Source organism: Lucilia cuprina, chromosome 6 (genome assembly GCF_022045245.1).
Source record: "Lucilia cuprina isolate Lc7/37 chromosome 6, ASM2204524v1, whole genome shotgun sequence".
Classification (NCBI taxonomy): domain Eukaryota; kingdom Metazoa; phylum Arthropoda; class Insecta; order Diptera; family Calliphoridae; genus Lucilia; species Lucilia cuprina.
In genome coordinates this window covers 14,616,703-14,643,913 of record NC_060954.1, presented here as the reverse complement: position 1 = coordinate 14,643,913, position 27,211 = coordinate 14,616,703, and the positions used below count along the sequence as shown (strand labels likewise).

General features: G+C 31.8%; 1 protein-coding gene across 3 annotated transcripts; it reads left to right on the top strand.

Moving 5' to 3' along the window:
* Window positions 1-977: 977 nt before the first annotated feature.
* On the top strand, window positions 978-22,867 carry LOC111687901 (uncharacterized protein KIAA0930 homolog). Of its 3 annotated transcripts, XM_023450380.2 has the most exons (9): window positions 978-1,593; window positions 3,812-3,978; window positions 4,481-4,762; window positions 4,827-4,967; window positions 5,034-5,215; window positions 5,277-5,524; window positions 14,645-16,252; window positions 16,380-16,529; window positions 19,667-22,867. In XM_023450380.2, the coding sequence occupies exons 1-9, from the start codon at window positions 1,479-1,481 to the stop codon at window positions 19,705-19,707; spliced, it is 2,934 nt and encodes a 977-aa protein (XP_023306148.2). In that variant the 5' UTR covers window positions 978-1,478; the 3' UTR covers window positions 19,708-22,867. The 3 variants fall into 3 exon arrangements, with proteins under 3 accessions (XP_023306148.2, XP_046810230.1, XP_023306150.1); XM_023450382.2 differs by lacking the exon at window positions 14,645-16,252 and having other exon boundaries at window positions 984-1,593; XM_046954274.1 differs by lacking the exons at window positions 14,645-16,252; window positions 16,380-16,529; window positions 19,667-22,867 and adding an exon at window positions 10,413-10,552 and having other exon boundaries at window positions 983-1,593.
* Window positions 22,868-27,211: the final 4,344 nt, after the last annotated feature.

The following is a 27,211-nucleotide window of genomic DNA, read 5'->3' as shown; positions in this document are numbered from 1 at the left end:
TTGACTTTTTGCATTTTATGAAAAGTCGACTTTCGACTTTTTGCATGTTATGAAAAGTCGACTTTTCGACATTCGACTTTTTGTATTTAGTTAAAAGTCGATTTTTCGACTTTTTTCATTTAATTAAAAGTCGATTTTTCGACTTTCCGACTTTTAATATTTTATAAATAGTCATCTTTTCGACTTTTTCCGGCTTTTCGACTTTTTCCGACTTTTCGACTTTATTCGACTTTTTTCGACTATTTTCGACGTTTTCCGACTTTTTCCGACTTTTCGACTATTTTCGACTTTTTCCGATTTTCGACTATTTTCGGCTTTTCGATTTTTTCGACATTTTCTGACTATTTTCGACTTTTTCCGACTTTTTGAATATTTTCGAGTTGTTTCGATTTTTTTCCGACTATTTTTTGACTTTTTTCGAGTTTTTGCGACTATTTTAAAGTTTTTGTGTTTTTTCCACTTTTTTAAAATTTTCAACTATTTTTGACTTGTTTTTCCAATTTTCGAGTTTTCGACTTTTTTCGCCTTTTTCTGACTTTTCGACTTTTTTTGATTCTTTCCGACTTTTATTTACAAAGTCGACTTTTCGACTTTTTTCATAGACGATAGTCGAGTTATCGACTTTTTTGGAATAAAATAGTCGACTTCGACTTTTCGATTTTTTTCGACAAAAAGTCGATTTATAGAACCCTAGCACTAATTAATTTTTTGCAATCCCTTATAAAACCTTTTAGAAAAAAAACTTCCATGATTATGTTGTCTTCAAATAAATCTTAAAATACCTACATCTGGTAACGCTGATAACAGTTGTATTAACATATGTCTAACAGCTGTTAAAAAGTTTCACTCACTCTCTCTTTCCGTTTCAACTCTCTGTTATTATTTCTTGTTTTTGCTAAAAAAACAATTTTGCAACTTTATTTTGTTTACTAAACAATACAATATAATAGATTTTAATATTTTGGCAATTGCGCATTACAAAAAAACAAAACTAAACAAAATATAATTTTACAAAAATGAAATGAAAGAAACGTCAAAACTACCCTTTTGGAACAAAAGGAAAGAAAAGACGAATACTCCACTAAGGTAGATATTTCTTTTTATACCAACCAAAGCAAATTGGAGAGCAAGCATTTAACAAAGAAAAGTTGTTGAAAGCAGACGGTTTTTATTCACAGTCATAGACATAAATCCATTGACAAAAAAAAAATTACATTATTTAGCTAAAATATAAAATACAATAGATTGTATTATTAAAATGTTAAAATATTTGTAAAAACTAAAAATTAAATCAAACAAATAATAATGTGGTGGTGATAACTAACAAAATTCAGACGACAATTCCTAACGTGTCCCCTACAAAATTCTATAGTTTTTTTTGTAAAACTTTTAATTTTCTCTATAACCACAATAAACCTCAAATTTTGGAAAAAGTTTTAAGTCTCTTGCGGTTTAGGAATAGACGACACAGCTAAAACATGTCCTTGGCCAGTGCTGCAGGAGTCTTACTTAAGCCTCAAACGCCTCTACAGCAATTGTTGGAAGATATTAATTTTCAACGTAACAAAGAAATGAGACAATTGCTCAAAGATGGTAAGTTTAGAAAGTAATTTAAATTCTTTTGGAAAAAAAACATTTTATCATATCATATATTTTTATCTTAAAATTTAGTTAATTTTTTTTTAAATCAAAAAAAATTCAATTTTTTTCCTCTGAAAAGTTGTCTACATTTGCACATTATCGATTATTCCAGCCAGTTCTACGACAAACAACCACCCACCTGAAAATGCACATTTTTTTCTTTTTATTTAGTTAAAATTTTCTGGTTTTGTTATGGTTGCCATTTTTGTTTTCTTTATCATGATTGTTTTTATCTCAACTCTCCCATTTTCTTTGTTTTTGTTTTAAGGGTTATTCGACGCTAATTATGTTTTTTTCTGTTTTGATTATTACATTTGAGGGTAATTAATTGTATTCTTTGTTTTTATTGCGAAATTCGTAAATAGTGTATGTGAAAAGGTGCAATAAAGAGAGTGAAAGTGTAATGATTATGTAGAAATGTAAGGAATAATTCTTTAAACGATTAAAGTCGTACTTCGTATGCCCTACTGATAGTGCTGGCTAGCTTAACATTTCGCTGTCTATATTATTGACTATATTCTAGTCTATAGTCGAGTCTGTAGTCTATTCTATAGTCCAGTCTATAGTCAAGTATAGAGTCTAGTCTTTAGTCTGGTATATATTTAGTCTATAAAATAGTCTAGTCTATAGTCTGGTTTATAGTTGAATCTATAGTATATAGTCTAGTCTATAGTACAATCTTTTATCTGGTCTATAGTCTAGTCAAAGTTTAGTCTATACTCTAGTTTATAGTCTTGTCTATAATCTAATTTATAGTCTAATCTTTAGTCTAGTCTATAGTATATCCTATAGTCTATTGTCTAGACTATAGTCTACTCTATAGTCTAGTCTATACTCTAGTCTATTGTCTAATCTATAGTCTAGTCTACAGTCTAGTCTATAGTCTAGTCTACAATCTAGTCTACAGTTTAGTCTATAGTCTAGTCTACAGTCTAGTCTATAGTCTAGTCTACAGTCTAGTCTATAGTCTAGTCTACAGTCTAGTCTATAATCTAGTCTGCAGTCTAGTCTATAGACTAGTCTATAGTCTAGTCTTTAGTCTAGTCAATAATCGAATCTATAGTCTAGTCTATAATCTAGTGTATAGTCTAGTCTATAGTCTAGTCTATAGTCTAGTCTATAGTCTAGTCTATAATCTAGTCTTTAGTCTAGTCAATAGTCGAGTCTATAGTCTAGTCTATAATCTAGTGTATAGTCTATTTTAGTCGATAGTCTAGTCTATAGTCTAGTCTCTGGTCTAGTCTATAGTCTAGTCTATTGTCTAGTCTATAGTCTAATCTATTGTCTAGTCTATAGTCTAGTTTAAATTCTAGTCTTTAGTCAATAGTCTAGTCAGTAGTCGTGTCTATAGTCTAGTCTATTGTCTAGTCTAGTCTAGTCTTTAGTCTAGTCTATAGTCTAGTCTATAGTCTAGTCTATAGTCTAGTCTATAGTCTAGTCTATAGTCTAGTCTATAGTCTAGTCTTTAGTCTAGTCTACAGTCTAGTCTATAGTCTAGTCTATAGTCTAGTCTATAGTCTAGTCTATAGTCTAGTCTATAGTCTAGTCTATAGTATAGTCTATAGTCCAGTCTATAGTCTAGTCTATAGTCTAGTCTATAGTCTAGTCTATAGTCTAGTCTATAGTCTAGTCTATAGTCTAGTCTATAGTCTAGTCTATAGCCTAGTCTATAGTCTAGTCTATAGTCTAGTCTATAGTCTAGTCTATAGTCTAGTCTATAGTCTAGTCTATTGTCTAGTCTATAGTCTAGTTTATATTCTAGTCTTTAGTCTAGTCAATAGTCTAGGGAGTAGTCGAGTCTATAGTCTAGTCTATAGTCTAGACTATAGTCTGGTCTGTAGTCTAGTCTATAGTCTAGTCTGTAGTCTAGTCTATAGTCTAGTCTATAATCTAGTGTATAGTCTAGTCTATAGTCTAGTCTATAGTCTAATCTATAGTCTAGTCTATAGTCTAATCTATAGTCTAGTATATAGTCTAATCTATAGTCTAGTCTATAGTCTAGTCTATAGTCTAGTCTGTAGACTAGCCTATAGATCAATCTAACGTCTGGACTATTGGCTACTTTATAGTCAATGATCCTGCCTAAAATCAGATATATCTAGGCTTACTATTAGGATTATCATTAAATTTAATTCATAATTATGTACAATTAATTTTTATCTCTTTACAGACAGTGGTTTTGTTGTTTTACAAGGCACCACCTATTGGACAGATCTATTTGTACGACATTTTCTATTTCAATCGGAACCAGTACATAGTATTGATTCGGATGATTTATTATTTTTTGTACGTAAGAAACATGTTAAAAGCTCTTCCCGACATATGCCAAAATATGAGGTAAGTAGAAGTGATTAAGATTTATATTAAAGTAAAACTTTACAACATATATAGGAACTGGTGTATCGATGAAGGTCGAAAAAAAGATATTCCGGCAGTGAAATCAGTTATTTGTTGAGCATAATCTCTAGCTCCAGCTGAGATTTATTGAGGTCTATGCCAGTTTTATATTTCAGTTTGTGGATTTGATTTACTTTGTAAATCACCGTATGTCTTATAATTCTATGCACCTCTATGCGATCGGGGCTTCTCATACACTTGATTAAATATTACGAAATTTCAATAATATTGAATTTCAGCTGATATTTATACAATTGTTATGATATGTTAAGTTTTAATTTTTAAGTAACTTTAAGGTCGTTTCAAAGATCAATAACCTTTGAGTTTAATAGGTTCATTACTAACTGATAACCTGTTCTGAATATCTTCCTATTTCTTAAAATCAAACGAGTAGTACGTTTTATTATTTACAATCGTATTATTTTCCTTATTTCCATTTAAGACTGAGGTCGATGTTTTTCGCAAAGATTCACGTAAACTACCCATTGGTGATCCCGATGTTGATTGGGAGGAAACAGTTTATCTCAATATGATTATACATCAATTTGATTACACTCTCACTCTGGCCATATGTACGCGAACTTCGCCAAAAGAATTGCAGGTATTAAGACGTCATTCACAGCGTGTTTATGCCAGTCCGAGTAGAAGAAAAATGGATACTAAAGGAGAGGGTGAGGAAATAACATATCCTCATATCTGTTTTATGGTGGATAATTTTGATGAGGTGAGTGTTTGTTTATTGAAATATTTCACTAAATGATTTAGTTTTTCCTTATTTTTTATCAAAGGTTTTTAGCGATATTTTAGTAAGAGATGGTGAAATGGTTTGCGTTGAATTGGTGGCCAATGATAAAGATGGTGCTGTTCAGGGTGTTATATTTTTAGGTTCCATACGTTATGATGCTTTAAAGAAAGTTTATGATGCTAGGGTATGATTTTTTTTCTCAAATAGAATTTTTTTAAATTTTTAAAAAAATTCCTTTTAAATACTTCAGCAATCCAGCTTAAGCTCAAAAGTAGCACAACGCATGTCTTTCGGCTTGTTCAGCAGTGGTGCAGGAGTACAAACACGCTGTGAATTTGTTAGAATGAAAGGACCTCAGGGCAAGGGACATGCCGAAATGGCTGTAACCAAACCTAAAGGTTCTGGCGTTGAAACACCCACCAGTGAACCCGGGTATTTTAAATTATATTTAAACTTTTATTTGCTTTAACTTAAGTAATCTTTAATTTTGTAGTTTTTGTGCCACCGATATGTGGGACGATTGGGAAGAGGAAAATGATGATTATTGCACGTATCGTCATCAACGTCGTCTCAGTGATCCTAGTGCTAATCTCAATAATTTCTCACGTTATGCTTGGCGCACAAAAAATTCTTCCGATAACGCTTCGGGTTCTGCTGGCTCTAAAGCTCGTTCAGAAAATGAGGGCCTAGACTCATTAGCCAATGAAGTTTCCGAAATTGAAGCTGGTGATTTAAGAGATGGTAATTATTATTTCATTCTTTATCTTTAAATATTTTTCTATATGCTTTTTGTGTTTTTATTTAATTTTTTTCGTAATTTTTTTTTTCTATAAAAAAAAAAAATATTTTGCATTTATTATGTTTATATTTTATTGTTTTCTTTTTTAATAGAAGTTGTTTATCTTCTTCTATGTTAAACATTTTATTAATAACATAGACTATTCCAATTTATTTACACTATTTTCCATCATCACTTGCATTTATATATAGGAATTTATTTGAAAAAGAAACACAAACATCACTCATTCACACTTTATCATAAAAAAAAAATTTCTTCTACTTTTATTAAATTTATAATATTTAAAAATGCATGCAATTTTTATAAATAATTTATTAAATTAACTTTTATGTTTGTTGTAATTTTAAACTAATATTGATTATATATTGTCGGTTCTTATCACGAAAAACTTTAATTACTTTCGCTATTTACAATATATTTTTCTCATTATGATCTTTCTGAACATATTCAGATCATTCTGAACTTAAGCTAAATCAGCTTTCGTCTTTGAAACGGTGATCATTCCGATCGACAACCTCCAACAGATTTTCACCAAGGTTTATAGACTTTACCGTCCGATTCTGATCGAAGACATCTGTCACCAGGCATCCATTCAGGCTCATGAATTTCTTCAAATTTATTGTCAATATTTATGAACATGTCCACAATATATTTTTCTCATTATGATCATTTTGAACATATTCAGATCATTCTGAACTTAAGCTCAACCAGCTTTCATCTTTGAAACGGGATCATTTCGATCGACAACCTCCAACAGATTTCCACCAAGGTTTATAGACTTTACTGTCCGATTCCAAACGATGACATCTGTCACCAGGCATCCATTCAGGTTCATAAATTTCTTCAAATTCAATATTAATATTGATGAACATATTCAATTAAAAAGTTCTGACTGAAGCTGAACCTTTTATCTTTAAAACGAAGATCATTCCGAACGACAACAACGTCCAACAGATTTTCCCCAAGGTTTATAGACTTATTAACCTATTCCTTTAAGTTTGAGGAATATACATTTTCAGACCTTTAATAGTCTTGACAAAAAGTACTGCCCTGCATTTCTGAAAGATGTGTCATTCCGATCGATGACATCTGTCAACAGTCATCAATTCAGGCTCATGGATTTCTGCAATATTTATGAATAATTTAGCTGAAAACGTATCAGCTTTCTTTCTTTTGCTGAAATCAAGCGCAATGGGATCGGTGACACTCCATTGAAATGTAAACGCTTCCAAAACTTATATATTATTTCAACTTCAAAAGTTTTATTTGAACATTCATCCCTTAAATGGGAATCATTTCGATCGATGACTGTTGCCTACAGTTGGCTAGCTTGGCTCATAGACCTCTTTACCTACAAAGTTTAGGTTTGGCAAGACCTTTAATATGTGGAATGAAGTCGATCGATGCTACCAGCTTTTTTCGCTGAAATGGAGAACGAAACAATCATTTCGATCGATAAAAGTTGTCTGCAGTTGCCTATCCAGGCTCTCAGGCTACTTCATATTCAATGTTTATGGTTGATAAAGGCCAGATCTTTAAAATGCGGAATCAATGTCACCAGATTTCTTTGCTAAAATGGAGAGCTATCCAATTGAATCAATTCGATCGATGTCACCAGATTTCTTTGCTAAAATGGAGAGCTATCCAATTGATTAGAAATATTCATCCAGCCTTATAAACTACTTCACTTTATATAGTTCTATCTGAAGATATAACAGTCCTTATCTCTGAAATGGGATCATCTCTGTAGGGTTCTATATTTTAGTGTTTTTTACTTTTTTTCCACTTTTTTAAAATTTTATAGTATTTTTGACTTGTTTCTAAAATTTTCGTGTTTTCGACTTTTTCCGACTTTTCGACTTTTTACGACTTTCTTCGACTTTTTTTGACTTTTCGACTTTTTCCGACTTATCGACTTTCAGACTTTTCGACTTTTATTAACAAAGTTGACTTTTCGTCTTTTTTTCACAGACGATATTCGAGTTATCGACTTTTTTTGGATCAAAATAGCCAACTTCGACTTTTTTCGACAAAAAGTCGATTGTTCGATTATTCTAAAGTCGATTTATAAAACCCTACTTATCTGGTATGGCAGTTGCCTAAAGTTACTTAACTAGGCTCGTAGACCTCCCCTTCTCCTTCAATGTTATCATTTATCAAGGCCTAGCCTTTAAAAACCGGTATCCATTCGATCGATATCAGTTCATTGGAAATGAACATTGTGACTTAAAAGCGTTTTCATCTTTTTTATAGATTTGAAGCCTGATTATGTCCCAATCATTAAGATTGGATGAAGACTACGTTCTGCATCAATCTGGCGTCTTAAAGTCTTTGGTTACCTTACAGTTTGATATTGTTCTGACATCTCTGGTTATACCCCAATCATTAAGAGTCGATAACGGCTACGTTCTGCATCAATCTGGTATCTTAATGCTTTTGGTTTCCTTATAGTTCGATGTTGTTCTGACCATGTCGATGTAGACAAGTCAGAGTTCTAACAACCTTCTTTGCTGAAACCGATAATACGATTCATAGCAACTCATTGGAAGTGTATAAACAGACTCATATACTTTTTCAGCTTTTTCCCTTTTCAAATAACTGATGATGATCTCCAGATCTTTAAGGTCTCTATATTGAGTCAGAGAACCATTAGTTTTCTTTCCTAAAAACAAGATTAATACGATCGAAAGCTTTATCTTTTTCAATTTAAACTATTGGCGATCTTCAGATCTTTAAAATCGCTATACTGAGATGCACCCGCCTTTTTTTCTTAAAACTGATCGTTTACGACTACATTCTAGATTCTTAAACCCTTTGTAGTTGTTGTTGTAACAATAGGACTGTGGCCTATAGTTCTTTCCTGGGGAAAAACATTCGGTTGAAGCAGCCGTCGCTGCGTTGTCAATCTTTGGCCGAGTATGGGTCGTTCCGCAGCGAAGATCAAATTGTTGTGGTAACGTTAACTTTCAACCCTTTGTATTCTTGTGGGTATATCATGTGGGTTTTTGTTTCCTCTTTAGGGCAACGTGGGACAATTAACACAATGATATCATGCTCAGAAAACGAACTCCTCTTCTTGTTTTTGTAACAGTGACATTTGTAAATTCGCTGTCGCTTAGGCATTGTTGATTTAACTTCGCATCGTTTAGAGAGGAAAGTAAATTCTTTTAACTTCTGAAAGGAACTGCTTTTTCAACTCTTACGATAACTCTAGAAGAAACTTGTTGATCTTAAAACAGCGACATTTGTAAATTCAGCTTTGCTTAGTCGTTGTTGTTTTAACTCCGATTCGTTGAGAGAGGAGAGTCAACTCTTTTAACTTCTGAAAGTAACTGCTTTTTGAACTCTTACGAAAACTCTAGAAGATCATTAGTTTCATTAAATAAATGTGTTGTTGCTTTTATAAAGACATTTTTAAATTCGCTGTTGCTTAGACGTTGTTGTTTTAACTCCGAGTCGTTCAGAGAGGAAAGTCTCTTCTTTTAACATCTGAAAGGAACTGCTTTTTGAACTCTTATGATAACTCTGGAAGACCATTAGTTACAGTAAAGAATCTTGTTGTTGGTTTTATAACGACATTTTTAAATTCGCTGTTGCTAAGTCGTTGTTGTTTTAACTCTCTTTTAACTTCTGAAAGTAACTGCTTTTTGAACTCTTACAAAAACTCTAGAAGATCATTAGTTTCATTAAATAAATGTGTTGTTGGTTTTATAACCACATTTTTAAATTCGTTGTTGCTTAGTTGTTGTTATTTTAACTCCGAGTCGTTCAGAGAGGATAGTCTCTTCATATAATATCTGAAAGGAACTACTTTTTGAACTCTTACAATAAGTCTAGAAAACCATTAGTTGCGGTAAGGAAACTTGTTGAAGGTTTTATAAAAGTGACATTTGTAAATTCGCTATTGCTTAGTCGTTGTTGTTTTAACTCCGAATCGTTCAGAGAGAAGAGTAAACTCTTTTAACTTATGCAGAACACTTAAGAGCATTAGTTTCAGTAAAGAAACTTGTTATTGGTTTTATAACAGCGATATTTGTAAATTCAGTGTTGCTTAGTCGTTGTTGCTTAAACTACGACTCATTCAGAGAGAAAATTCAATTCTTTTAACTTTAAAAAAGCACTACTTTTAGACTCTTACGTCAATTAGTTAGAGCTAAGAAACATTTCTTTTTATATAACAGTGATATTTGTAAATTCTGTGTTGCTTAGTCGTTGTTGTTTTAATTCCGAGTCGTTCAGAGAGTCAACTATTTTAATTTCTGAAAGGCACTCTCTCGATAACTTTAAAAGATCATATTCATTCATTACTCTCCATTCGGAATCTATTGAAATTTGGTGAATATAAGTTCGGCCTATTTTAAAAACGAATCATTGCAGAAGGGACGTTCACATAAAGTCAAATATTTAGAGCAATAATAGAACGGAGATTTTGTAAAAAAATGTATAAATTCTCTTCTGCATCATGGATATTATCGTTATTATTTTTAAACAATTAATTTATTATAAATTTTTTATTAATATTTTTTTTTTTTTTTTTTTTTTTTTTGTTTATTTTTATTAAAAAGCTTTTTACACTTAAAATTATTATGTATTTAAATTACTAATTTATTATTAACTTGCTGCTGCTTTTGTAAATTTATTTAAACAAATTCTTAATGTTTTCCTCTATCCTTTTATACCAAAAAAAAAAAAAATTTTTTTATTAAACACCAAACAATTTATTATAAACCTTTCAACACTTATTTTATACATATTTTCTTAATGTAAATAAAGAAAATATATTTTTTTGGAAAATATTAAACAAAAGAAGTAAAAAAAAACTCATTATAGATTTGCCGAGAAAGCAGGACTCATCTGATACTTAATCTCTCTTTAAAAACAATGTAGAGATTTTGAATGCATTGAAACATTAAACTCCAATCCCTTACAATATTTGTTTTCTTGAATTATTATTATTTTGAATATTTTTTTTTCCTTTTGTCCGAAAGTAAATATTTAAATATATATATTTTTTATTAGCTGAAATGCATTTTTTCTTTAAATTTTATTTAAAACTTTAACTATTATTTTTGTAGAAAAGATTTTTCTTTTATTTTTTTTTTTCAATTAACAATATTAATAAAATAATTATTTAATAAAAAAAATATTAAATATTTTTTTAAAAATTAAGCTTGTTTGAGCCTTGCTCAAGTTGCCTATAATAATATTTGTTCAAATCTCCTTTAACTGTAAAAATAAAGCAAGATGATTGAAAAGTTTTAAGCGTGAAAGAATAAAATTTAAATTTTATCTAAAATTTAGTTGAATATATATTAGAGTAATTTTTTTAAGTTTATTAAAGATTTAAAAATATCTATCTGTTAATGATCCAGTTTGGGATCAGAGATACAAGCCGAAACGGCTTAAATCGGCGGCGGCTGGCCGCCGGTAATATTTTTCAAGCCGCGCCGCCGCCGTCTTCTTTCGGTTCAAAAGCTAAGCCGGCTTAAACGTAGCCGCTTATAAAGATTGGAATCACACATGTAATTAGGAAAATAAATTCACCACGGAGTTGCCACAATTTTAAATTATTATTGCAAATTGAAAAGTGTTGCCACACAGCATTGTGGTAATATTAAAATTGTGAAAACTACTATAAATGTTCATTTTTCTGTAGAAAAAACTTATATAGAGACAGAGGTCTATATAACTGACTATTATACAGAGATTTTTCAATATAATAAACGCTTATAAGGTCAATTTCTGAAACAAAGTTTAAATTGAGACGACAATTTAGCCGCGTCGTCTTGTATCTCTGTTTGGGATACAATAAGCAATATAGTGCGTTTATTCTCCTTGATCATTTGAATGATCACTTTATCATTTAGATCCTATTATCACAAAATGGTTTTTGAGGTCCAATATTGTCTGGAAGTTTCCATAGATATTCAGTATAATCGACATAAAAAACTTTTCGACTTTTCTCGACTTTTTGACATTTTCCGACTTTTACTTACAAAGTCGACTATTCGACTTTTTCCATTTTTCAACAAAATTTCGATTGTTCTATTATTCAAAAGTCGATTTATAGAACCCTTGGAATTCCCGTAGATACTGAATATAATCTCATGTCCTTATTGAGTAATTGATAGGATTCTGATTTAGTTTAACTAAAATTGGTCTTTTGTATCTCTTTGGTCCCTTTTTCGAAAACTAAAAAGTCATAAAAACTTCGAAAAGAAAGGAATGGCGAGATCAAGAAGATGAAGTTATAATAAAAATGTATAGACAAATTGCTAAAAACTAGGAGAAGTTAAGAACCAATTGAACCTTAAGTACAATCAAAAGTTATTACCCCTTCATTTTACACTCACATAGACCACGAACTCTAATAAATGGCACTAGTTAATGCTGTTTTCGAACCAACATCAGTGTCACATTTATATGTCACTAATTCGCTTAAGACTCCCCCCATAGACCCTGCATCTCCTGTTAATAATACTAATTTTTGCTTGGCCTTATCCTATTTAAAAACGAGGAGGATGGAAGTTAAAGAAGATGCTCAAAAAGATCATATTCGATTAATCGTAAAACATTTCGATGGATATATCGTATTCTTTTCAACCTCTATCGTAAAGTGAAACAGATCTCTTGATATGAAGACCAAGAACAAAGACTCTCATAGACCCTGCATTCCGCACTCTTGCAAAATGTTCTAATTGCAAGAGTGCAATTAGAAAGTTAAAGATAATGCTCCAAAAGATTATATTGGATTAATGCCAACACATTTCAAAATATATATCAGATTCTTTTCAAGCTCTATCGTAAATTGAAACAAATCTCTTGTTATAAAGACACAGAGCATAGACCCTGTATTTCCGCACTCTTATAAATGGTACTAGTTAATGCTCGACCTTAAGACAAGAAGGGAGGAAGTTAAAAAAGACGCTCCAAAAGAGCGTCATTTCATTGGATATATCGGATTCTTTAGGAAATCTCAAAATGGATGCAATATACTTCAGACTGAAATATCGGCCATAAGAATAGCGGCAAATTGGTTCTGGTGTAATAAACTCATTAGAATTTTACGATTGGATACACAATATCGTAAAAGAGTATTTAAATTTTTACCGACAGCCATTTTGGAATTCGAAATGTTCCAATACTAACGTCGTGATTATCACATCCCTGCGCTCAGTTCAGTTCTCTATTGGCTGCTTAACCTTCTTACTAGTGTAATATTACCAATCGAGTTACTAGCAGAGATCGACCTAATGTCTTCAATTTGTTACATAAGAGTAAGTTGGCAGATCTCTTCCTTCCTACGTGCTCGCCTTAACAATATCCTGCTTAACTTTGTCTCCTTCATTCGTAGGATTCAAACTGCAAAGATCTTTGTATATTTGGTGTTTGTTCTCAGTATTCAATTCTTTGGGAGTTCTTTTCATCAGAGAAAAATAAACTGACGTATCCTTTTGGAATGTACCTGCTCTGTACCACAGAGCTTTTTTTTATTATATTCTGGAGATTAAGATTATGACATATAACTTCCTCCGAATACTTAAATCTCTTTCAACTCTACATTTTTGTTCTCAGTGTCCAGCTGCTCAAGATATATTTTTCTCTTCGGCTCAATGGTTGGCAAAGAGAAATTCGAAGTATTCGTGGGAATTTTCTGGATTTAATCCAATATGATCTCTTTGAGCATATTCTTCAACTTGCTCCTTTTTGATCCTGATAGTAGTTTTTTTTTTTGTTTATCGAAAGGCTTAGGGCTTCCTTCGAATATATCCTTCTCTTCAACTCTACATTCTCAGTGTTCAGCTTGTCAAGATATTTGTTTCTTTTTACCTCAGTAAAAGAAATTTTCTTTGGAATGATTCTTATGATTCTTTGGAGCATCTTTTTCAAACTTCCTGACAGTAGTTTTATGGTTGTCGAAAGCTAAGCCATTTACTTCTTCCTCAAACTTGTTGGGATTAAGTGATCTTATTAACCCTCCAAACGTATTAAAATGTTTGTCAATATCATGCTCTAGTTACAATTTGTTCTCAGTGTTCAGCTTCTTAAGATATATGTTTCTCTTCGCATCATGGAATGTCCTGTGATTAATACAATCACTCTAATAGAAGTGAAAATTTTCTTATTTCTTGAAATTTTAATTTCCCTCCAAGGGAAAATTGCTATCGTGAACTTGTTGTGAACAATCACAATAGTTGTATGGAACAGCTTTTCAATGTTTACAAAATTCCATCAACAAATTTCAGAACTGCAGATTTTTTTCACGATAAAAAAATTTTCACGTGAAAGGATGATTGGCGAAAAGAGTGAATATTATTCTTTGAAGCATCTTTTTCAACTTTCTGATAGTAGTTTTTTGGAAAGCTAAGCTATGCTGTCATTAACTTCTTCCTTTCCAGACTTATTAGGATTAAGCATTTTTATTAACCTTACAACCGTATTAAAACACTTAGAGATCTCTCCGATCGTTTACCGATCGTTTCCCTCTAAATTGTTACCAATATAATGCTCGTGTTTCCTAGAGGCCATGGTTTCCTTTTCCATAGTAGTAATCGATATTTCACTATATTTCTCTAATTTTATGATGTAGGTTTAAATATATAATCGATGACTCTTTCTTACTTCATATGCTTTAAATCCTCTGCTTAAGGAACAAATGTTTTAAATTTTTAAAAAAAATTAATGTAAAAATTATTTTTAGGATAAATTTGCGATCTTTTTTAAAAAAATTTTAATTCAAAAGATTTTGAAATTATACACAACACCTTCATCCACTGAAACTGCTTTTCTCGATAAAAAACACAGATTCAATATCACAAACTCTCTTTCTCTCTTTCTCCCTCAGTCCATAAACTCATTAATTTTACACTATTAATTAAGTATAAGTTTTCAAATATGATTTTATATAATTTGCATATTTTTCGTTTATAATTTCATTAATATAATTTTAAATTTATTTTGCGCAATTTTTATTTCATTATTTTGTGTTTCTTATGCTAAGTTTAAAATTAGAAGTGACAGAAACTTAACTGCAAATACAAATGATCTATATTTATTTGTAGATCTGCGTCCTGCTTTCTCGGCATCCGAGGCAAAAATACATACAAATCCAAATTGTGAAGAGCTTAAAACCTTAATAGACAAACAAGACACAACTACCACCACCACCATCACTATAACTGCAATAGCTACTAAAACTGAAGCTTATGATTCCAAACAAGATCACGATCAAGAAAATTCACCAATTAAAGAAACCACCTCACTACTTGAGCAGAGTGGCATACAAGATGCCATTGAAGCGACCAATGAAACTGTTATTGTAACATCACCCTCATCGGTGAATGGCAAAACTACTGGTTGTGGTGGTAATTGCTTTAAAACAGGCAAAAAATGTAAGAAACGCTGGATCTCGACCAATTCCGATAAGAATACCCCACAAATGTCGGAAATCTATTGTCCTACATGTGAAGATTTTGCCAATGAAACGCCGGCCTGTTTGAATAAAATGCCTGATAAAAAATCGAAATTAAAGCCAAAAACTATACTAAGTGTGGAAAGTGAGTTGGTGGTAACGAAGAGGGGTAGTCTGAAATTTACAGATAAAAAACCCAACACCACAATAGGCAGAAGTTCTTCTCTCACGACAGCAGATCGTAGATTAAAAAAACCGGAAATTATTTTAAATAAAAAAGATAAAACTAAAGCCAAAGACAAGGAAGAGAAAACAAAGGAGTCCAATAAAGAGATCAAAGAGAAAGTAAAAGAAAGAACTGCCAAAACAAGTCTCTTAGCTAAAGTATCACCCAAAAAGTTGAGAAACCAAAAGGCTCTCAATAACAGTAATAACACTATTGAGAAAAATAAAACAACAGCCAAAACTAAAAAGGAAACTATCAACAATAATCCGGAAACAAAAATAGCTAAATCCAATAAAAAACCCGAAGAACCAAGAAAAAACTCAAATGATTCTTGTCAAGAATATGAAATAGCAGATGATGCTATTTCTCTAAATGGTGGAGGTGATATAACACAGGTTTCCGAGGGTATAGCTAAAATGGTAATACTTACCGAAACGGACTCAATGATAACAGTTAGAGGCAAAGAAGAATTACCGGTAGTAGAACAAACACCCAATAGCGTACAATCCTCGCCCATACCTCTATCACCCTCGTCAAATTCGAATGATAGTGAAATCATTAAGCCACAAACCACTACAATGTATCAATTTGAAAAATGTGTTCGTGTACCTGTAACCGCAGACAGCCATCCATTGCAACCAATGAATAATACTGATTCAGAAACTGAAACCTGTAATAATGATAATAATTCCTCATTACATTCTCCAAATTTGAATGCTGGCCAATCAGCAACAAAAACTGACGAACTGACCAGATCATCAACACACTGTAGACCAGCCTCGTTAAATGATTGTAATGGTAATTGTAATAATAATTCTGCCTCGTGTAGCACCTCACCCTTGTCACCGCCCTCAGCGGAAGCTGAAGATTTACAACAATCTGCCAATTTTGCTTCAACATTGCCACGTACTAAACGTACGGCCGCCATGCAAGCATTTTATAATCGTGCAATTAATTTAGTACCCAAAAGACGTACACCAGATGGTACCACAATTTACTATTGGTGTGATTTACCTAAGAAATCATTAAAAGGTGATAAATATTTTGAAGGTTAATTGTTGTTATGATTATTTTTATATGTTTTAACAGAAGTGTAGACCTTTTTCTCGTTTAGTTTAGTTAGCATTATTAATATTGAATTTTATTTTTTTACTTACAGAACTCGATGATGGTGCTTATAATCCCTTATGGGCTAGTCGTGGTTTTGCCCAATCATTTCATTTTTGGAAAGAAAATCGCCGCCAACAGTCAACTCCATTAAATGCATTCCTTACTTATGTTACACTGCCTTGGTGGAGTATAGCTAAAGGTAAGAAAGAATCTTAGTTTTAGTAAGGATTTATATTATTAGCAGGTTGGCCTCCATTACTGGACACATACTTGTGTGCAATACGTTGTCATTGATATTTCAAAAATGAGAGAAACGGTTAGCGTATTAGTACACTTAGAAAAAAGGACGCATTTGTTGTACGATTGAAGGAACTGAAGGATAAAATTAATACTAACTAACTAACAAACTTATTAACTATCTATCTATCTATCTATCTATCTATCTATCTATCTATCTATCTATCTATCTATCTATCTATCTATCTATCTATCTATCTATCTATCTATCTATCTATCTATCTATCTATCTATCTATCTATCTATCTATCTATCTATCTATCTATCTATCTATCTATCTATCTATCTATCTATCTATCTATCTATCTATCTATCTATCTATCTATCTATCTATCTATCTATCTATCTATCTATCTAACTAGCTAACTAACTAATTAATTAACTAAATAATTAACTAACTAGCTAACTAGCTAACAAACTAACTAACTAACTAACTAATTAACTAACTATCTAACTAACTGAGGCACATTCCGCAAAGATCCTAGAACTAACTAACTAACTAACTAACTAACTGACTAACTAACTAACTAACTAACTAACTAACTAACTAACTAACTAACTAACTAACTAACTAACTAACTAACTAACTAACTAACTAACTAACTAACTAACTAACTAACTAACCAACTAACTAACTAACTAACTAACTGAGGCACATTCCGCAATGATCCTATTAACGACATTATTTAGAAGAAAGACATTATTTAGAAGCAACTCAGATTTAAAGTCTTTTCGCGCGATATGTTTCATTAGTGTCGGTTCACACAGTGAAATTTTTGATTCTTGTATGTGAGAGAAAGAGATATAAACCATTTCTTTCTCTCTCATACAAAAAGAAAATTAAACAAAAGTTTCCCCGTGTGTGTACCGCCAACTTAGCGAAAAGTCAATTGACATAAGTACGTTGACCTATTGGATTAAGAACAATTTATATGATTGAACCCATTCAAACTTTGCTTATAGATTAAGGCGACTTCCACAATGAGATATAATAAAGGGAATGGGAAAGAGGTTATCTAACATCCCATTTAGATAGTATAAAGATATTTAGTTTGATTTTAGTCCGAATACAAGGTCTTGCTTTAACAGCGCTTTTTACTACGATCTTTGGTAATTATTTTCTGTTAGTTCACAGATGTTGCCGTTATCCAGTTCTTGAACCGACATGTGTTATTCTAAGTCTCCAAATAGAAGTATTAATGCAGCAAAAACTAATTTAGCATTGTAAAGTTTCACTTGGATCGAATTCACCAAAATCTTTATCGTATACTGCTACTTTCGCATTCTCATTACTCCATTCAGATAAAATGAAGATGTTTAGATTGATTATAGCCCGATTACAAGATCTTTCTTTAACAGCGGTATTTACTTCGATCATTGGCAAATATTTACTGTTAGTTCACAGATGTTGCCGTTATCTAGTTCTTGAACCGACATGTCTTATCCTTATTCTGCAAATAGAGGTATTAGTGCAGCTAAAACTAATTTATAATTGTTGGACTTGGATCAAATCCACCAAAGTCTTTATCGTATACTGCAGTAAGGTCGACATCTTGTATATTGAAATCTTGAAGAGCGAGTTTCGTCTGTAGTTTGCTCTTTTTTAGTAAAATTTAGCGGAATATAGATTTTCTTTGTTCTCTAGTTAATGGTAGATATTGAATTATCTTATTAGGACAGTACAAGATATTGCTTTAACAGCGCTTTTTATACCCTACACCACTATAGGGGGAGGATATTATACGTTTGTGCTGATGTTTGTAACAAACAAGAATATTGGTCCAATACCCATCTTAAAGTATACCGATCGATTCAGAATCATTTTTTGTGTCGATTAAGACATGTCCGTCCGTCCGTCTGTCCGGCTGACTGGCTGTCCATGTAAACCTTGTGCGCAAGGTACAGGCCGCAATTTTCAAGATAATTTGATGAAATTTGGAACAAGCATTTTTTTGCCACAGGGACGAAGCCTATTGAAAATGGTTGAAATCGGTCCATTATTTCACCTAGCCCCCATACAACCGTACCTCCCGTACCTCCGTACGTCAAATATTCTATTATCTCTCTAAAAATTGGTACAAATAAGTTTTATATAAGTATAAATGACACAGCAGATTTTTGTAAGGATTGGCCCTTATTTGACCCTAGCCCCCATACAAACCCTTCTTCAAAAAATGTCTTAAACGTCTAAAATTGACTTGTAACAATTTGTATCCCAATGAAACTCAACAAAAGTAACTGTTATTTAAAAATATATCCTTTTTCCCAAACTTACCGAGGCTCGGCCCATATTTGACCTATATAAAGCCTCATTTAGAAATTTTGTTTTTTATCAATAAATTGCTTAAATATTTTGGAATAATATTCAACATAAAAGTTTCTCTATAAAAAGTAAAAATTTTAAAAATAAGAAATACTCATGGTGTAGGGTATTATATGGTCGGCCATGCCCGGCTATACTTTCCTACTTTTTACTTCGATCTTTAACAAATATTTGCTGTTATTTCACAGATGTTGCCTTTACCCAACTCTTGAACCGACATGTCTTGTCCTTAGTCTCTAAAGAGTAATATTAATGCAGCCAAAAATAATTAATAATTGTAAAGTTTCACTTGAATCTAATTCACCAAAATCTTTATCATATACTACTTTAAGGTCGACATCTTCAATATTGATATCTAGAAGAGCGAGTTTCTTTTGTAGTTTTCTCTTTTTTAGTAAAATTTTCCGGAATATAGCTCTGCATTGTTTTCTAGTTAGGGGCTGGTAGATATTAACTGATCTTTTCAGGCCATTATGGTTTTGGATCATGTTAAATGAGCTAGATTGTGAAATAATGATGTCAACTCAACAATAGTTTATTGTGGACTTGATATTATCTCATTTTGACTAAATTCGAACAAAAACAAATTCACCAATTAAAATAACGAAATGATTTAATTAGTCTGAACAATTGTATGAACAAGTCCAAAAATTCTAAACAGATTTATCCCCATAACAAATACTAATAAAATAATTATGTTTTACTTTTCTTTGCAGATTTGTTGGATCATCGTGAAACCCCGATTTTAACTTTTTAGTATTAAATTTTCTTTTTTTTATTATTATTTTTCTAATCGTTTGAGTTTAGGAACATTTCGAACATGTAAAAAATGTTCTTAAACTTAAAGTGATTTAGGCGTTTTTGCATTCCCTATTATGGTAAAGATATGTGTTTGCGAAACCTAGCTATATCCAAATTCTGTGTTTCGATTTGTAATTGAGAATTCAAAGTTAAATCTTGCCATGAAATTGTATTGATGATATATTAATATAAAACGAAAGTTGCGCTTTTATAAAAATTATTATCGAAACATAGATTTAAATGGAATTGTTTTAGAATTTAATATCGAATTTTTTGAAAGAATTGACAAGCATTTTTAAAAGCATTAAATATTTTATTATTTAAAAAGAAGTTTGAAAATACAGCTTAAACCATTTCTTAACTGATATTTTGTCACATTTGTTCTAGAATATTTTATATCTAAAACTTTTTAGTAACTTTATAACTTACTTACAAAAATTATTTTTTTAAGGTTATCCATTGTCACGTAATTCGAAAATGAGTTTTTTCTCACAATTATATTTCACTTAATTTCGTTTTACGTTTTCAAAGGTATTGTGATGTTTTTTTATTATTATATAAAGTGATAATTTTTTTTATAATTTATTAATAATTTTTATTTTCTATTTATGTACTTAATTGGCTTTTAAGATTTTAGACAAAATTAAATTTATTTTCACATAATTGTTACAATGATTCCTAAAATTTAACTTACAAATTATTATAAATATATTATATTATTAAGCATATAATCATCATATATTTACATACATATAAATAAAATTATATGAGAATGAGTTATTTTGTGTAATCAATTGTGTAGGATTGAAAATGATGTTATGAATTTTCGTTTGCGTTAAACAAATGATCATTTTATAATGAATAATGAATGAAAAGATCATGTAAAATTTTACCAAATCAAATTGAAAATGTTATCTCTAGAGAACGTGTTGTAAATGTAAAGTCCTTACTTTCTCCTCTAGCTTCAGTTTCAATCAGTGTCCAGCTATGTATCGTTCAGTTAGGAGCAAATAATGTTTGTCTCTAGCACATTAATTAGCACTATTGTTAGTGCCATTGTCTAGATTTTAAACTGCTTTTGAGATCATAATCTCAGCTTCTTAAGCTTTAAAGCTCCTGATTGTGTTTTTGCTTTCTCGAGTTCGACGGAGCTCGTCAATGAAAAGGCTCGTGTGATCATCGTCTGTTCGTTGTCGGATGATCTACCGTAAGCAGATAGTTCACGGTTATGACACTTAAGCTTTTTAGCTCCTCGAGTTCGGCGGATCTTAAATTCTTGTTGGCAAGAAAAGACTCGTGTGATCATCGTCTTGTTCGTTGCCGGATGATCCACCAATCAACTTAATTTATGTTGGTTTTGGTAGACATTCTTTGTAACCAGATACAAGCACGCAATCTCATCGAAATTGCCTCCATTTGTTTTTTACGTTGCACTGCAGCTTCCTAGCTTCAATCACTCCAACATCTTCTGCACTTTAGTAGAAAATTTTGGATAATTAAGGATACGAGCACTGTACATCAGTGGAATTTCCTTTATTCATTGCATATATGCATTTGATCATATAGTTAAACTAATGATTCATATTGAAATGATGTCCTTATTAGCGAGTAGGAGTCTCATAACAAGTTCAGATTATGTCCATTCAATGGCACCTCTTTCCGTTACAACAGTGTTAACTATCTCTTAATGACTTCAGATACTTAATGCGATCTAACCCGACTTTTCTCACCAAAGTGCCGCCCTTTTTAGCGAGCAGGTCTACCATGACATGCTTAGATTATTTTGATCCAACGGCATCTAATTCAATCACTACAATGTTCATGGTCTCGTAATGATTGCCGATACTTAAGGCAATCTTCATTAAATCTGATCATTAATGTAGCCCAGATGAATTTCACCAGAATGCTGGCTTTTTTGGCGAGTTAATACAGTTTCTACAGTTTTAATGGTCCCGTGATGACTTCCGATTCTTAAAGCGATCTACCTTATCACGAAAAAAACATAATCAGCATGTTAGGCAATCTTGTTTAGAATGAATTATGCTCTGGCATATCCAGATTAAAGAATGCTTTTTAGATTCTTCTCTATTATTCTCTTTTTTCTAATATCGATGTTGAATCGATGATATATATTCGGTAACTATAGTATGAATGGAATCGATTTTCGATACGATCATGTTAATGTGGAAAACCATTATCAGAATTCTTTGTCAAGGATGAATTTTGCTCAGACATTAGGTTGTCTGTTTGTCTCTTCCTTTCAGAATTAATCGCTGATTATTCATGCATTTGATCTTCTTGCATCCTCCACGATTCTTATCAAAGACTGTACTCATTAACGAACAGTTGTTCTCTGATATGTTATTACAGTATTAATGATTCTATATTGTATTTAGCTTTAACATATCTAGAACTTAGGATGTCTTTCAAACTATTTCTCTAGATTGGGGAAAGTTTTTTGTCATATTCGTATGAGAGCCAGATCTCATAGTTTTTCTCTTGTTATTGGTCTCAGGAGTAGCAGCTTAAGGTGAAGGACGATCTATGCAATAACTACCTATCTCTTAGCACCGGAGGAGATCTATTTATTAGAAATCTTCTTTTTCCCATTGATTAGTTATTCAGGTTCTCGATAACTACCTTAACTATACATGTGATGAGTGGGAGGTTAAAGGTTGCAGTCAGTAATAACTGATCTCTGGGTGTTAGGCAGATCATGGAAACTTTTCAAATGAAATTTTGTCGCTGTTGTTATGATAGATAAAGAGTAAACCGTATTTCACTTACTCCGCGAATGCCCATTACTGTCCTGCTATAAGGAGCCAAACATATATCCAACCTTGGTTATCTTTATTATCTTAGACCGGACATTATGACCTTTTCTGGATTGTATAATACATTAGTAAACTCTGCGATACCTTTTAAGACGGCTTTACACTATCATACAAGTAATATGATCTGTCAAAATTTTGTTTTGAAGAGAACGGATGGGATCGTCTAAACGCAATCACACCTATTCTGCATTTAGATTACGTTTACGCATTCAGTTACGCAACGATCGAAAAAAGTTATTCCAACAAAAAACTGAATCCTAAGAAAAAGAAGAAGCAATTCCATTTCGTTTCAATGCTTTACGAATGTGTGTATTCTGCGTTCCGATCGTTTTGTTAGTTGTTGTTTATGTGGCGGAGAGTCGAATCGAAATGCAGAATACCAAAGTTGCCAAACAGAGAAAATTTCGATTCGAATTGAAATGCAGAATAGGGGAAAAATTTGACATTCGTATAGCTCTCTTCATTTTTTGAAATTATTTAAAAAAACAAGCAGTTCGTATTAGATCAGGGATGTATTTTTATGTAAACACCTACAAAAAAGTGAAACAGCTGTTTCCATCTTACTATGTTATTGTTTTATACCAATCGTGTAAACACTTTTATTCTCTTTTTTGTTATACGGATTTTTTTTTTATTTTAAATATAAATTTCAATTATTTTTTAAATCAAAATCAAAAACATTTTCTTTCAGTTTTTTTTCGCAAACGAAATTCAAAACATAACTAATTTGCTTAAGAGTTAAAAAAAAAAACATTAAAAGATTTGTTAAATTCATTGTCAAAAATCAATATTTAATATTTAAATTAAAATGTTTACTTGCTATTTATTATTAATTTTTCAATTAATGAAAATTTCAAAATCTTATAAATCAAACAAAATAAAGCTGAATATGACAGACAAAATTGAAAATAGCAACTAAACGAATAGTCATAAAAACAACAACAAAAACTATATATATTTTTTAGTTAATAAGTAATAAAAAAAAAACAAAAGACACACAAATTTATTAAAAATAAATTATATACAAATACATAAAATGATTAATTAAAAAAAAAACAAGTGTTTTATTTAAAGAAAATAATAAATAAAATAATTAATTTTCTTTCAAGATTTTATATTTTTCTTATTTTTTTTATTAACCCAAATACATTTTCATTTGAATACATAAGTATTCATTTCTAGAAATCATTTTTTTTTTTTTCAAAAATTACACTCTTTTTTTAGTTTATCAGTATAATTCTTTGTTTTAATTGACCTTTAAGGTTATAAAATATATACATATGTATAAAAATCGAAGGCAAATTGAAATTGTGTTTTTTTATTATTATTTATTCAATTCAATTACATTTTAAAACAACAAAGTAATTGAAAAAGTTGCTACAAACAATTATAGTTGTCTATCGATAATAGACAGAAATTAGTGCAATATATAGAAAACAGTTAATTTTTTTGTTTATTTTTTTAATATTTTAAATTTTAAAATATTTGTAAAAAAAAATTATATAAAATTTTTTTGTTAAAAATTTCTATTAATATTTAAATTATTTAGTTTTATTTTTAATCGAATTTCTTATCGCAACTATTAGATTCTCTCATTTATTTAAATATTTTCAACATGCTGGGTATTATCTGTTTTAGCATTATTTGCTCAAAATTTCAGTGGCGTAACATTGAGACCAAAAATTAGAATTTCTCTATTATAAGAGGTTTACATTTTAAGCCATAAAATGCAATAAAGTTTGAATCTCATGCGGACGACACATGATCACACTGAAAATTCCATTGGTATAAAACAATAACAACGTAAGATGGAAACAGCTGTTTCACTTGCTTTACCCAACACCACTGATGTTTCTAACGCACAATAATATTGTTCCTATATCCACCTTAAAGTATACCAATCGACTCAGAATCATTTTCCGTCTGTCCGTCCATCCACGTAAACCTTCTAATCAAACTTTGAAGATAATTCATTGAAATTTACTACATGATCTTCTATTGTCCCAGGTACTATTAAAAATGGTTAACATCGGTCCATTATTTCACCTAACCCCCATACAACTGAACCCGCCGAATAGGGTTTGTAAACTTTGTAATCAAACTACAGGTCGCAATTTTGAAGATAATTCAATGAAATTTTGCACATAAAGTTTTATGGTACCGTAGACGAAGCTTGTTGAAAATGGTTTACATCGGTCCATTATTTCACCTAGCCCTCATACAACTGAACCCGCCGAATAGGGCTTGTAAACCTTGTAATCAAACTACAGGTTGCAATTTTGGAGATAATTCAATGAAATTTGGTACATGATCTTCTGTGGTACCGTAGACGAAGCCTATTGAAAATGGTTAACATCGGTCTATTATTTCACCCAGCCCACATACAGCTGAATCCCCGAATAGAGCTTGTAAACATTTTAATCAAACTGCAGGTCGCAATTTTAGAAATAATTCAGTAAAATTTAGCACATAATGTTTTATGGCTCCGTAGACGAAGCTTGTTAAAAATGGTTTACATCGGTCCATTATTTCACCTAGCCCCCATACAACTGAACCCGCCGAATACAGCTGGTAAACATTTTTATCAAACTGCAGGTCGCAATTTTGAAGATAATTCAATGAAATTTTGCACATAATGTTTTATGGTACCATAGACGAAGCCTGTTGAAAATAGTTTACATCGGTCCATTATTTCATCTAGCCCCCATAGAACTGAACCCGCCGAATAGGTCTTGTAAACCTTGTAATCAAACTACAGGTTGCAATTTTGGAGATAATTTAATGAAATTTGGTACATGGTCTTCTATGGTACCGTAGACGAAGCCTATTGAAAATGGTCGGCCTCGCCCGACTATAACTTCTAATTGTCCATCCGTATTTTGTCTCAATGTTTGATGGTTTTCCTTTTCTGAAGAAAATTAGGAATAGAAATCGGAGCAGAATTTTGTGATAGGCATGCAATTTTTGACAGATCATATTATTTGTGTGATCATGTAAAGCCAGCTTTAGAGTAAACTGCAACACACACAACCATGAAGATTAAGGTATTGACAGCCCCATTTAGCTTCGCTAAGCATTCCACTCCATCAGTTACACTTGAAATTCAACTCAGAATCAAATACATGTACTTTTCCAATGAAACAACGCACAACAACTCATTCTTAAAACTTTGCATTATCAACTCAAATACAACATTTTAATAATCCGCGGCCTTACCCAACCCAGAGTCTTATCCTGTAAATAAGAGTCTCTTCCCGAGAATTTGACTTAAAATCACAAATACTACATGGATCTCGAAGGAAACTCAAACAACAGACAAGCCTGTAGGCACCTCTACTACTGGTGCTCTTATTCGACCACAAATTCCCAAATCAGAATTTGACTACTAAGTGGATCCCGAAGAAACCTCAAATAACTGACAAGCCTGTGGCAACTTTCCGCCTTTAGTACCTCTACTACTGATGCTAACAACAAATGACCAAATTAGAATTTGACTTTAAACCACAACTACTACGTGGATCAAGAAGGAACCTCAAATAACTGACAAACCTGTGGGCAACTTTAGTACTTCTACTACTGGTGCTCTTATTCTACCATAAATCCCCAAATTAAAATTTGACTTCAAACCCCAACTACTAAGTGGTTCCCAAAGGAACCTCGTAGTAGGCAACTATCCACCTTTCGTACTTCTACTACTGGTGCTCTTATTTGACCACAAATTCCCAAATCATTCTAAGGAAAGACATTTAATCATCACCAGTTTTTAGTTCCGGCAGACTAGAAGTACAAGTAGCACCCTTTTCCACAGGCTTGCAATAACACCAAGTTGAGAAGTGTTCCCTAGGTAACAAGTATCGGGGGTGTGACAAGGAGAACATAAGTAGTTAAATGCCGATTCTTATCGATTAGACCTCATATTCGAAAGCTTTAATTGACATTCCTAAGTTGAAGAAGACCGCATGAATACCATACTTGGAGGTCGCCCATTGCAGACACGAAAAAAATTTGCATCGGGGAGCAGTTCTGACGCGATGAAGCTTTTCCTTACAATTGTCCAACTTGTGGTCAAGGTTCACATAATACCCACCACATATTAAAGTGCATAGCCAACCATACTTTATAAATGGTTCTAAAATGAACTGTGTTGTTGGTTCTGTGAAGACAAATTTGCGATAATGTCAGTTTACAGGGTAGGTACTACACGTCCTCAATATTCGCGACAACATAGAAAAATTTTGTTGGCACTTTTCTAACTAAATTCTTATACAACCAATTCCCTATTAGTTAAGCATTGCAAGAAGGATCTATCAAGGATGGCATTACTCTCCTTTTGGGTGCATGCGCAGAGGCACTATTATGGAAATGATCAGACAGATGAGCTTGCTAGAACGGGATCTGCTCTTAATATTTTCAACGCCGTTCAGTAGAAACCCCTATAAACCGATATTGATGGGATATATCGAGATTAAAAGCAGTAAAAACAGGACACTGGATGCTAGGCAAACATGCAAGTAGGCTTGGGCTACCTTTCTAAGAACACTGTCGTCGTTGCATAGACAGGAAAAAGGAAGAAACTGTCTTCCTGCTCTATCTGTGAAAAGGAACCGTTTCATTGGCAGCTACTTC